At 47.4% G+C, this 12,732-nt stretch overlaps 1 protein-coding gene across 4 annotated transcripts in view; it reads left to right on the top strand.

The window, feature by feature from the left end:
• Window positions 1–6,116: 6,116 nt before the first annotated feature.
• The window catches only part of GBF1 (golgi brefeldin A resistant guanine nucleotide exchange factor 1), a 111,056-nt gene continuing 104,440 nt past the window's right edge, over window positions 6,117–12,732 (top strand). For 2 of the 4 annotated variants that reach the window (XM_075505023.1, XM_075505024.1), the window contains exons 1-2: window positions 6,224–6,361; window positions 12,197–12,302. In XM_075505023.1, coding sequence (XP_075361138.1) covers window positions 6,354–6,361; window positions 12,197–12,302 — 114 coding nt within the window. In that variant the 5' untranslated portion in view covers window positions 6,224–6,353. Of the gene's footprint in view, window positions 6,145–6,223; window positions 6,362–7,871; window positions 7,939–12,196; window positions 12,303–12,732 lie in introns of those variants that run through there. The other 2 variants (XM_075505025.1, XM_075505026.1) reach the window with 2 other exon arrangements.

Here is a 12,732-nt window from a genome sequence, read left to right as displayed (position 1 = left end):
CTGCTGGAAGCGTTCCCCTGCCCGATGGAGCAGCAGTTGCAGGGGATGCTAATTGCAAGCTAATTACCGCACGCACTGTTCCGGCTCTCGGCCGTACCGAGAAGCGCTCCTCTGGCAATACCGTGCCGCTTTTCCCGGGACACGGGGGCCGCAGGCTGTGCGGGAAACACCGCGCTCCCGCCCGCTGATGGCTCTCTGGGAACCCACATGCTTCTTGTAGGCTTGGCTCCAGCCTGGCTCCTGCCGAAGTTCATGGCAAAATCCCCGTGCAGTGGTGCAGGGTGCGACCCCTCCCTGAAATGTCCCCAAATGCTCGTCCCCGCGACAGCAAGCCTTGGACGTGTTTGCACACACATTTCGCTCCAAGCGGACACGTCCCCTCTCTCCCAGCGCTCACAGGGAGAGGTTTGCAGAAGTCGGGCTTAGCCTCTCCCTCCTGCCCTGGGATGCCTGAGCCCAGGGGAGAGGTTTATCCCTGCCAGGCTCTTACGGAGCTGGATGCGTGATTCTATGGTCTGATTTTCTTGAGGTCATTTCCATGTCAACCGGCTTGCCGATTTATGATGCCAAAGGTCACCCTCAAGCTCTTCCACTGACATGTTTTAGAGATTAGGAAATAATGTTGTGAGAATAGGAGTGAATTTTAACCCTGGGTGATTTATGAGCCGTATTTAGGGAGCCTGCTAAATGCATAATGTGGCATATAGATATGTATGGGAAGACGAATGCACACGAAGCAGCACAGGATATAAAGAGAGGTTAAGTGGATCCAGGCATTATGGACTACTGTTCAAAAACACGCACAAACATGTTAATTCAGTAGAAATGTGGAGACTTTAAAGGGAGTCACAATGTTGACATGCTTATAAGAAATTAGCGTGGTTTTTTAATGGTAGTAATCTGGAGTTTGTGTTTGCCTTACTGCTTTTTTGCCTGCCAAAAATGACAGCAAGCTAGAGCACATCTTTTTCCAGATTTTAATCCATCCGGACATAGGCTTGTCTCCATCAAGAGAAGCAGACACAGTATAGCAGCACTAGCACTTTCCACGGGGCAGTCTGTCTCTATCACCACATGCCACAGGGAAGCTGAAAACCCTGCTCAAGGTCTGCAGCAATGAAGGCACCCTATTTTGAATCGCGTCCCTCTCCCTCCAAACCTTTCACCATCAGTAACCCGCAGGAAATACAGTTAGTACTTACACTTTCAAGTAATAATGAAACAAAGGTATTTTTAGCTATTTCCCTTGGGCAATTGGAAATATGAACTGGCGCTATGTCACAAGCTTGCTCCCTGTGGAGCGCAGTATGAAGACTGCTGGATTAGACCATCCAGGGACCTGCACTAGGAGTCTTTCATGAGGACAGCAACTGCTGGACTGACCCCTGAAGGGTCTCTTTGGGAGGGAGTGCTCTAGCATTTGTTGTTGAAATGTAGTAGCAGATCTTGCTGGTTAGTGCCAAGACTTCGTAGTAGTGTGTCTTGTCTTGCCAGCTGGAGAATTCACTGCTGGGGAAGAGACCAAGACTTCACCTGGGTTCAGGAGACAGATGTTACTATCTTATATAAAATAAAAATGAAAAGAAAAAAAAAAAAGCAAAAGCAAACTAAACCCAGAGTGAACCTGACTCACATCTTGGCAGAGAGATGGGATATGCAAAAGGAGGGAATTACTCAGCATCTTAGACATACTTCATTTTTGACCAGGCGGGAAGAGCTTGTTCTCAGAGAAAACCCTGTCTGTGACAGACAAACCCAGTCCTCATGCTGGATGGGTCCACTGCTCTTGGAGAGTGGCGGAGCTGTTGGTTGTTGATCATGGTTTCCATCTTTGTGTCTCAACTGATCTTTTAGTCATGCTGGGTCCATGCCATCAAATGCCTTGAAGATCAGGACTCAGGCTTGAATTTGGCTTAGCTTCCAAGCCAAAAGGTGGCCTAGGGAGCAGAGGGTAGGTTTGATGCGTTTGTGGTAGCCAGGGCTCCCACTGCAGCATGCTCTTCTGGTTGGTATTTGCCAAGTGCTGTGGGCTTCATGCCCAGGTGTATCACGTAGCTGTAGTCTAGCCAAGAGGTGATGAAGATATGACTAACTGAGCCCGGTTTGCTCCTGCCAAAAAGGCATGGCTTGCCTCGGCCAAGAAGAGGCAATGGAAAACATTACATTGGGATGTTCATTGGGAGAGTTTCATGTCACCGGGAAGTGCAGGAGTGTTCCTGAGACATGGGCTAAGTAGAACAGTTGGCGGGGTATTTTAGCCTAAGGAGGCCGCTCTGCAGCTTCAATATTGTGCTTTGTATAGTTTCCGGAGAAGGGTTTTAATATTTTTGAGTGTTTCAGTTTAGCTCTGTTGCTTCAGTTGTAGGTCCTGGCTCAAGTGCAGGTTGCTCCAGATGCAGCACATCAGTTTTCCTTTGGAGACCCTTCAGCTGGCTTTGGGCTAGCTCTACCTGAGCTTGCTCTGGAAAGGAGCAGCTGCTTAGAACCACTGTGTTCAGCATGCAGTAGTGTTTTGGGATGCTCTGGGGAGAGTGGCTGCAAGTAGTTTCTAGCCGTGACAACTGCTTGTACCTTCTGAGTCAACTCCCTCTTTCTGCCCTTTTTCTGGAGACCTTACTAAGCCTCTGAGAAATAGCAAAAGCCTCCAAGAGGAGGGGATGGAAGTTCAATCTCTCTCAGAATATTTAACCTGCTGGAAAATTTCTGTGTTGCATGTGCCCATGGGTCTGGTATCTGGGCTCTGCAGATGACCATGAACTGGCAGGGGCTGAGCAAGAGTAATGGACCATGCAAAGTCGGTCCCATCCATCGGTGCAGATTGCAGCGGCGGAGGTGGTTGGCAACATGGATTTGTGACAGTCTCATCAAAGGCTTGTAGGGAGCAGTCTGGACCCAAATGAAGGCAGTTGGTGTGCCCCATGGAGACACTGCTCTTTGCAAGGAGCTGGCTGCTCAGGTGTCTTGGATGAAAGTGGGGGAGCTGACCAGGTACCTGGGCAAGGCCTGAGGGGATGATTGTCAGTGAGTTTGCAGCCCCTCCCTATGCTCCTTGTGGGCTGAGGAGGAATACTCAAGAGAGAAACTCTGCTGAAAAGTTGCATCTTTTCAGTGAGGATAACGCCCAGCTTTCCTGACTGGACAGCAGGAACCTGAGGGATTTGCACAGACTGTGCTTGTCTGATCTTTGGTTTTATTGTACCATGCTGTGTGTAAGAACTAGTGCATTGTCTTGGGAATAAAGGGATAAGGGACTGTCCTGTGTCCTGGTCCTACACCTGGATCCTTTGTTGCAAACAGAGTGTTCCAACTTGCCCATTCGGGATCTGTACACAGCTGCGCACCACTCTGGATCGGGCAGTCCAGGAAACCCAGGTTTCCCCGCTGCTGCCGAGCTGGGGGCATTGGTGCCGCACTGTCACATCAGCAGGATTTTCTGTGTGGCCAGGGCGGTGCTGGGCTGTCTGAGGGCTGACTAACGCAGTGCCGTAGTGCGTGTGAGTGAACTCTCTTCTCCCCAGGCAGCGCGGGGCCGTACCGTATTGTTTTTCTCTCCAGACAATGCAGTGCTGGATTGTAAGTAAAAATGCAAAGCACATTGCAATGTTTGCTCTTTATTAATGCACTAAGATGCATTTGGGTGAAGCAGAAGGCTCCTGGCTGGCTCAGTTTCAAGCTCCGTGACAAGCTTCCATAAATAACACCTTAGCAGGGTCCGATTCACCAGGTCGGACTGGGTGGGAGCCTGAGCTGCGCAGCTGGTACTGGAAGGGGCAAGAAGGCATGGAGAGGGCTCCAGCCCCTTCCCTGGGAGGGCAGGCAGGCTTGGCTGACCTGCAGTGAGCTGTGCTGTGTGCAGTGGCCAAGCCAGCACCCAAAACCCCCTTCCCTGAGCAAGGAGTGGATGGACAGAGTGGCAATGACAAACTCCTGTGAATTTCCAAATGGCTGGCAGATACCACAGGGGCTTTAGTGGCTGCTGGAGCGGGGCAGAAGGGAAGAAGAAAGCTCTAGCAACTAATCTGCTTGTTCTGCAAACTGTCACTCATTGCTTAGGTGGTTTTTGCAATCTCTCTGTACTAGGTGAGTATTTGACTGCCTGTTCTATAGCTGAGGAACTCAAGCTAAAAACTGCATGTACCACGGCTGCAGCAGAGGCTGGGGTGATACGTTATAGCTTCTGAGCCTATGGTTAGGCCACTGGAACATGCTGTTTCTTGTTCCACTTTTGGGGAATAACTGTGGCTGCTTAATGCAATTACAGCTTAAACTTCCAACTCCAAAGACTTACTACCTGTTACCAGGTAAAGCCCAGCTGAAGCAGGTCCTCTGGCCTCCAGCTGTCAGAGCGGGGAAATAATGGCAGTTTCCGTCTAAGATATGTTGATCCTCGATCAGGCAATATTCAGGCAGCTATTCACGTGGAGAGGGAAGGATATGGTGCCCATCATTTCCAGAGTGTCCCATCCCACAGCACCCTCTCTGGAGGTTGTGCCCTCAAGAGAGGGACATGACGATATCTGGCCATCTTCTAGGGTGGCATCAGATTTGAGGTCATCTAGGTCAGCCTCAGATTTGAGTTTGGCTGGCCAGGGAGGAGTCCTGTTGCATGTTCCCTTGGGCCTTTGAGAACTTCCCTCCTGCCACACTGCAGCAGGTAAAGTTGTGATTAGGACAGTGAGTGAATGCTTTTTGACCCTTTCACCTTTCCTTCACCTTCAGTTTGATTTGTGTTTTCCCTACAGACAGGGTGTCAGATTTTGGGGTAGCTGCTGCTTTGACCACTCTAACACCTGCCACAACAGATCCCCAGGCTGACCTGGCTGCAGATGCTAGCGCTATAAAACTGCTACGTAACTGCAAGGACCTTCTGTCCTCTGCCCCGAGTTCAATGGGCAAAGGCTGAAACAGGCAGAGCGACCCCTGCCATTAAGTACACTGCATTGACACTGGGGCACAGACACGGAAAGTGGCTGAGAAGGTTGGACCAGCACCAAGAATTCATTGTGCTAGGTGCTGTACAGTTGCAAAGCTGTGATTGCTTTTGCTGCAAAGAGCTGGCCAATAAACGGGCTTCAAAGAGCAGTTAAACCGTATTGTGGTCCCTGGCTGCCATGCTAGCTGGGCTGGATGAACTGAGGCCGTAGTACACGACTTGTAGCCCAACTTGAGCTAAGCATCAGTTGTGTTCAGGTTTGAGGCAAGTTACCAGGCGAGCAGGGCTGTGGAGGAAGGAAAAGCTGTGTGTGCCCCTCTGGGTGCTACTGTGTGTACCCTCCTAGCAGCTGCATGCCGTGTTCCATCCATTTGAATTTTCCTGCCTGCCCACTCAGGACCTGGTCTGAGGGAGCTGTTCCAGCAACGGGCACAGTAAAACTGTGACCCAGGGAGGTGGCCAGGAGGAAACAAGCTGCTTGCTGGGCACCACCTCCCAACAGGCTCCAGAGAAGCAGCTGGGAGAGGCTGTAGGAGCAAGTTGGGAAATACTTGCGAAGCGCAGAGGAGAGGTACTGCTGCAGCCTCTGCTTCACCTTGCCAACAGGAGGTGGCTGGTCCAAGCACTGATTGCTTCACAGGCCCTGTGTCCCTTGCAACCCTTTGCTCGCTGTGTTTCTCCTCCAGGAAGACCCGCAGCCACGCGTCTGAAGGGCCCCTTCGCGGTCACCCACCCTGCTCAGGTGTCCAGGCGGGCTGGCCAGGAGCCGCACCTCCCCAGGCACGCACACACCAGCGGCCCGGCCCAGGGGCGGCCCGGGACAGGGCCAGCCCGGCCCCGGGGGCGGGGGCGGTGGCCGGGAGGCCCCACACGCCCTGAGGCGCGGCGTGGGCGGCCCACAATGCTTTGCGAGGGCAGCCCTTCCTCCGGCGTCCGCTCAACCACCCTTGCTGCGCCCACTCAAGCCTGAAGCGGGTAGGACTCCTTCGCGATTGGCGAGCGGTTCTGATAGTTCTACCCTCTTGCCGCTCATTGGCTCTCTTCCGCTTGTCATTGGAGGGTCCGCCTCCTCCGGTTTCAGACCGTGATCCCATTGGGCACCTTAGGGAGCTGCTCGCCGCATCGCGTGCGGGTTGGCTCGCCGGGCTGCCTGTCGGCGCAGTAACCAGGCAGCGGGTTACGGTGCGCCTGTTTCCACGTCAGTGAGAGCGGTGCGGAGCCGGTTTCGCTTGCCCGTGCCCGGGAGGACCCCGCGCTCGGCGGCCTCGCCGGGACTGCCGCCGCCTCCCGCCGCCGCCGCCGGGAGGGAGGGAGGGAGGGGCGGACAGAGGGAGGGCCGAGCCCTCCCGCTCGCGGCGCCGCCCGCCTGACCGATATGTGAAGCGGCCGCCGCCGCGGGGAGCAGGCGCCGCCATTTTGGATGCGGGGGTCAGTGCCGGGCGGCGAGTGCCTGTCGCGATACTGTCGCGACGCGGGGGCGGGCGAGAGGGAGGCTGCGGCGGGGGAACGGTGCGGTGCCGGCGGGGGGCGTGGACGGAGCCGAGGCAGCCCCGGGGGCGGGCAGGGGGCCGGGGGCAGGCCGCCGCGGGGGGTGCAGCGGGCCCCGGGGGGAGGGGAGGGGGGGATGTGCGCGGCGGGGGTTGGCAGCCGCCCCCTCCGCCCCCGGGCGGTGACGTGACACGCGTGACGTCCTGCCCGGGCTGCCCCACAGGGCGGGGGGCGGCCGGGCCGCGCCGGGGAGAGCTGCCCGGCTGTGGGCAACGACCGGGCGCGGGCTGGAGGCCTAAGAGAAGAGCACGGTCGGGGCTCGGAGCGGGGCTCCTGGCCGCACCGCAGCGCCTGGGGCGGCCGCGCCGGGGAGGGAGGTGCCGGGCGTGCACTGCACCTGCACAGGCACCCGCTTACCGTGCGCGAAGTTGGCTTGCTTAAAAATCGGTGGAAACAAGAGACTTGCTGGGGCGTATAGCCAGCTTCTTAGCTGTTGCAGGAGGAAGGCTCAGAGCTGACTTAGGGTGTACGTTGTGAGTTCTGCTGATACCATGTTTCTTAGTTTGAACAGTATGAAGTAATTGGAAGAAAGAAAATCTCCCTCTCCATATTTACTTTAGGTTTCATTTTTACTCTGCAGTTTTGATGGATAGATGTGAGTTGCCTTCTCTTCTTGATTCCCAGGCGCTATCTCACTGTTGCAACTAAACGTGGAGACTTGCAGAGAAGCCTGTCCCACCTTCCTTTCTGATGTGCCACCACTGTCATGTTACTGCTGCTTATCTTTTAGAAGGCACTCTTAATTGCCCAGAATTTTGGCATCACTGGACCACATAGTTCATTGCCATACTTATAAATTTATGCTTTTCTATTATTTTTGTCCAAGCATTAGGAGCTAGCCTTTGGAGAAACATCCTAAGTTCTCTGAACTTTTACTGCCTGTGATGTTTATTGCAAAGTAGTTATTACATGAAAAAACCAGGCAACTTCAATTTCCTGATAGAGATTCGTGTACCCTCTGTGTGCAGTTTAGAAAGAAGAAAAGGAGATTTTTCATTGTCAGCTGGGCTTCTGGGTAACCTGGCTAGCTCTGAGTTAGGCAGGAATTGTTTGTGATTCATGGACTGAAGGGTGTTGTGTGTTCTGTTTTGGTAGCACTGTATTGTATCAGGATTCAAGTGGCCAAATCTAGGTCAGAGATTATATAGATTATTCGTGCATTATCATAAACAGTGCAAATTTAGGTCAACAGACACTTACTTTGAAATACTACCTTTCTTGCATATGTAGTGATTATGTTGGTTTTTATTATTGCTATTTATTGGAGTAGTTTCACAGGGTTTGAGTCCGTTACCATAGCTGAAGGCTAAAGTTAGTGATAGGAAGAAGTGACTTGATGGAAGTCTGCCAGACTTTTTCACTTCTGATGCTAACTCTTGCTTGTTTCCAGAAGAGTTGCAGACATTTCCCTGCAGGAGAGGGAGTGTTTCCTGAAAGTGTACCTGAGAATTCTTATGGTAATACCCAGGAAAAATTTGGGTTCCTATGCACTGGGATGTTTTGGGGTAGTGTGTTCCAGGGTTGAGCAGTGGAGCGTTCAGTGCATGTGTGAGATAATATTTGCAGATGTAAATCTTCTTGGTGTTTTTATATGAAGATTTGACATCTGATACTATTTCAGGAGTCTCAGAATAGTGATAATTACTGTCCATAGAACATTGCTGAAGGCTTTGAGAAGCATATGAATGTTAGATTTTGTTCTTTTATGACATGCTCAGGCATCTACCTTTTTCCACTCATAGTGTTCCTAACCTTGTTAGCAGTGAGGCTGTGAATGCTAACAGATTCCTTGTTTCTTGTCATGGGCTGAGCAGCTGTGTTGCCTTGGTTTGGAGCTGTTATTTTCACTGTGCTGCCTGTCAGAGTTCTGCGCAGGAGCGAAATCTGAGGACTGGTCTGCAGATTTAAGCAGATGTATGAACCTATCATGAGAAAGAAACAGGCGTTTATGTAGGACTAACTGAAGAGATAAGGAGCTAAAAAGCATTTGAAATTTAATAGGTACCTTTCCCGTTTTTCCTGCATAACTCAAGACCACAGAACTTAATCCATATGTTTCTGTACTGAGTCCACTATCTTGTGTTTGATTAAAGATTGCTTTCAAGAGAGGCATCCAGTCTTGATTTGAAGACATCAAGAGGTGTCGGAATCATGGCTTTGCTAGGGTGGTTGTTTCAACTTTTTTAATGATCTTCAGCATTAGTAGTTCTGTTAACCTGTCCAACCAAGAGTTATACAGTATCCCACTCTTCAGACCATACCTTTGTAACATTAAGCCTGAATTCACGTTAGCAATTTTTTTGTATGTTGAACAAACATTTAGTGGTTTTGCTTGGCTACCATCATGCTCTTGTAAACCCAACAGATTATTCAGTGCTGGTCTGGTAATCTTGTAACTTTCTCTCTGCAGCTTCACAGCATTAATTTCAATCTTAAAACTTATTTCAATATAGTACATCTATACTGAGCTCTAAAGTGTGAGCAATCATTGCTTGTGATGAAGATATAGTTATATAGAAGGTAATGCATGCTGAAATTATTTGATAGTTTGGGGTAGGCTTTGGGAAGGGTGGAGTTTAGAGAAGCTATTTCCATTGCTTGAAATAAACTTCTAAACTTTTAACGGGATGGATGGTGCTTTTGGTGGGTTTAGCTTACAGGGTATATCTCTCTGAAAAATAGTTGTCTGGCTTTCCCCCCACCCTGTAATTATTTTCTGTTTCCTTCTCCAGCACACAGTTGCAAAGGTCCTTTGTGTGAATGAAGATAGCTGGCTATGGTTTACTTTGGAATGTGCGTGTGCTATTGCTTGGTTAACTGCAAGCTTAAATGTAAAGCAGGCTTTACCCAGTGTTTGTGGTGAAGTGGGCTGTATGTGTGATGTTCAGAGGTCTGAGAGTGAATTTGTGTCTCCAGCATGATAGGTTATTTCAATTGCATTGGACCACTAAGTTTTTTGGCATGTGTAAAGTGAATTTTTGTACTTTTGAGTAAAGCTACGTTTAATGGAATCTGCAGTAAGGAAAGGAGTGCATTCTCATCAAGTCTTCTCAAATAGTTAGCAATGAAAGGATATAATTGAGAAAAAAAACCCTTAAGTTTTGCAGGATTTTGATATGTCAGGAGAGCTCTGCCAAGCAACGTGGATTTTTTGCACCCTTGCTTGAAAGGATCAGCATATTCAGTTTCCCAGCAGGTTAAAAGGAAAAGGTGTGTGTTGGAGGTTTGTGTCTATCTTCATATTTTGCTGCTTGGAGATAGCACCAGGTTTGGCAACAGCTGAGCATTGTAAGTCTCCTACATTCAGGAAGGACTGAGTTTAACAAACTTTTCCGTCTTGATTCTTTTAGATTAAAAGTAGAGGAGAAGAAATAGGAGTCCTGCAAGCAGATTCAGTAGTATGCAGAATAGCATTTAAGCTTTGACATCACTTTAAATATTAGTAGAACTATTGACTATCTGTGAATGTGCAAAGGCATGTGATACCCGTGTCTGGTATTTCTTTACACACTTTTTCAAATCAAGTTGGGGGAGCCTTTGCTTCCATGTCAGTTTGCTAAATGCCTGGAATGGCACTACAATGTTTACATGCTCAATATTGTTTTGTAACAGTGAAGACAGGAAAAACTTGAGTTTTGACAAATTTGAATGTATACATTATTTCCCCAAAAGTACTTCTGTGGACCAGAGTTTTGATCCCTGAAACTGCCCGTGTAGAAATATGGAAAATATTGGGATTACTGAAAGAAGAAATAAGTAAGTGAGGAATTTTACATGGAGGAGAAAATCTCCCATTAATGCCTTGTACTAAAACAAAGACAGCATACTGAAGTAGAAAAAATTGTGATCAAGGGTATTTTTATGCAACATTTTTATGCAGTCATATAAATAATATATGGAATAAGTTACTATTGAGGATGGGAACATCTCTCAAACATTTAGACACATGAGTAGGAAGAATATCTGTGGTTCTGTTGTATACAGCTGTGGAGGGAGGATATAAACCTTTGTTCTTCAGGGCACAAGCAAATTACTTGGCAGAACTATTTGTTTATTTTTCTGAATCATCTAGTAGTGAATGAGATAAACTATTGATCTCGTCTGTCAGGGCAGTTCCTATATTATAAAATACTTTTGTCTTTACCCCTAATTTATTGTGTAACACTCAGGAATACCGTTATGTATAATTAATCTAATGAAGTAAGAAACAGTTTTGCCATAAGATTATTCCTATTGCAAACATACAAAAAACCGAAACAACAAATCTGATGCTCTCCCTTGATAAGGTATCTTTTTATAATATTTTGATTTCTTTCCATTATTTACAGAGTCCTGGAGCAAATTAGTCTCTTTCACTCAGAGGATATTTGTGTATTTGAAGTGTTATTGATAATTCAAACATGTTAATTAATGTAAAGCCTGACAGATCCAGGATGTACGTTCTGAAATTTCTGTAGTGGTGTTTCTGAAGTCTGGAGTAATACACCAAAACTGTTTCCTTCCAGCTTTGCTTTTGCTACATGGGCAAAAGTCCTTCTCATATTCTCTGTGTTTTATTAACCCCCACTCCCCCTCCCCAATTGAGTCCTTTAAATGAGCTTGTCTGATTTGAAGTGTTATGATGAATGTTTCATCTGTTTTCGGTCTTTTGCTTCCCTATGGATGGGCTGTTATGATTTCAAGCTGGATTCCTTGTTTTCCTTTCATAGCTTCTGAAAAAGTCTCATTACTTGGCTACCATTTCACCAAATCCTTATAATTTGCAGACATGGTATCCTCTGACTCTCTGGCCTCTTTATAAGTCCTGTTTATTCTTATAAACAGTCGTGTCTGTTCATTTGCCTCCATTCTTATTTCTTTATGCTTGACTGTATCTGGGCTACAGCTAGTACAGAGAGAACTATCCTACAGTAATCCACTCTTTGTTTCTTTTTCTCAGACGATTACAAATATTTCTTGCTTGTAAAATTTTTTTCCTCTCTTCTGGCTCTCTCTCTGGGTACATCGGTTTAAGTTTTTCCCTGTAAGACCTCAGGCTATGTGAGAGTAAATGTCCGCCTTGAGCTTTCTCACTTTTTCTCCCCGTGTTCCATCCAGTTTCATCTCTAGTTTTGCTCATTTTTTCATGGGGTCTTACCCATGACTTTTTTTACTTGCCCGCTTTCTTGAAAGCTTTTTTCATCAAGCAAGTGTGAAATCAACATCTGTTATAAATTACTTTATTTTGTCAAAGTTTAAAGTCCCAAAGAGTTTTGCTCTGGCCAGCTTATTCAAGCCACTGATGCTTATTTAACAGAGTACAAGATTGGCTTTGTGTTCTGTATAGAGCTGCGGGACTTTGCATAAGTGCTGGAGATGCGTATGTTATTGTATTGTCATGGATGTCTGTCCTGGTATCCTAAGACTTCCATCTTTCTGTGAACTTACATAGACTGGAAAAAAACAAGGAATGTGCCTTGGCAAAGTTGTCTCTTCCTTCACAGATGCCCTGTTATAACTAACTGTCTGGTCTCATGGTCTTGAAAATGCACTCTGTGGAAAAGCGTCTTCCTTTTGACAAAATAACTGTATTGATCTGCGTGCACAAAACAAAGATCTGAGAGTTTCTTGCATCTCTGAAGGCCTCCTGCTTGACTAGGCCAACTTGATGTTTAATCTGAGGAAGAGAATGATTCTGAGGGGCTGGAGATTAATTTGAATTACCTTTATTTTCAGGATTGTCAGGATGGTGGATAAGAACATTTACATTGTACAAGGTGAAATCAATGCAGTGGTGGGAGCCATAAAGCGTAATGCCCGGTGGAGCACTCACACACATCTGGTAAGTTACCTTGAATTGTTGCTACCTGTTCATGCTATGGCAGAAACTACCTGGTTTTAGAAAAGTACCTCCATTTTTTTTTTTTTTAGCACTCGTTATGGTACTTCTGTAAGTAAAGTGGAATAACTTTCTACGTTATTTCATGCTGAGCAGTTTTGGCTTCTTGTGTGCCAGCGACTGTAAGAGGTACAAAGCTGGAAATCTTCTACCTATATACCCTGTAAACAAACAAAAAAACCCACATTGTATTCCACATGGGAATCATCTCATTTAGACTTTTATTGCCTGCTATGTCATGAATTTTGAATATATGGTGTTATTTTATTTAGCACAATGTTTTTATATCTCTTTTGTGCCCTCTTAGAGAAGACAGTATTCATAATGAAAGGCACCAAATAAAAATTGGGGAAGTCCTTCATTTGTAGGGTAT

The sequence above is a fragment of the Mycteria americana genome, chromosome 6, assembly GCF_035582795.1.
Source record: "Mycteria americana isolate JAX WOST 10 ecotype Jacksonville Zoo and Gardens chromosome 6, USCA_MyAme_1.0, whole genome shotgun sequence".
Taxonomy (NCBI): domain Eukaryota; kingdom Metazoa; phylum Chordata; class Aves; order Ciconiiformes; family Ciconiidae; genus Mycteria; species Mycteria americana.
Note: the sequence above shows the minus strand (reverse complement) of the source record. Positions and strands in the feature narration are given on the sequence as shown.